We start from the raw sequence: 363 nt of genomic DNA on the forward strand, positions 1-363 counted from the left end.
GTTTTTAGAAATTTCTCACGCCGACTCACTTGGATGTAGTTGTGAATCAGAGTGACGAAGTCTTCCACCGTCATCTGCATCACCACGTGGGGCTCTGGGACACGCGCCGCATCGTTCTGCTGAAACAGTGGCAGCACATTTATTACAATAATGAACTTTATTCAAAAATGGACAACGGATAACTAAAAACATGAATGTCACCATTTGATGAGATGTACCCTGCAGCTGTACTGCAGTATCCTAACAAGTTGCAAGCTGAGCTGAGACTATAGGGCTGAAACGATTAATCGCGATCAATCGATTATTCAAAGAATTGCCAACTAGTTTAGTAATCAATTAATCGTTAACTCGAGAGAAAAAAAA

General features: G+C 41.0%; 1 protein-coding gene across 1 annotated transcript in view; it reads right to left on the bottom strand.

Annotated features, from left to right (window-relative positions):
- The window catches only part of eme1 (essential meiotic structure-specific endonuclease 1), a 6,848-nt gene extending 6,768 nt beyond the window's left edge, over window positions 1–80 (bottom strand). Inside the window, exon 1 of the mRNA XM_017310709.1 lies at window positions 30–80. Coding sequence (XP_017166198.1) covers window positions 30–80 — 51 coding nt within the window. The remainder of the gene's footprint in view (window positions 1–29) is intronic.
- Window positions 81–363: the final 283 nt, after the last annotated feature.

The sequence above is a fragment of the Poecilia reticulata genome, linkage group LG19, assembly GCF_000633615.1.
Source record: "Poecilia reticulata strain Guanapo linkage group LG19, Guppy_female_1.0+MT, whole genome shotgun sequence".
Lineage (NCBI taxonomy): Eukaryota > Metazoa > Chordata > Actinopteri > Cyprinodontiformes > Poeciliidae > Poecilia > Poecilia reticulata.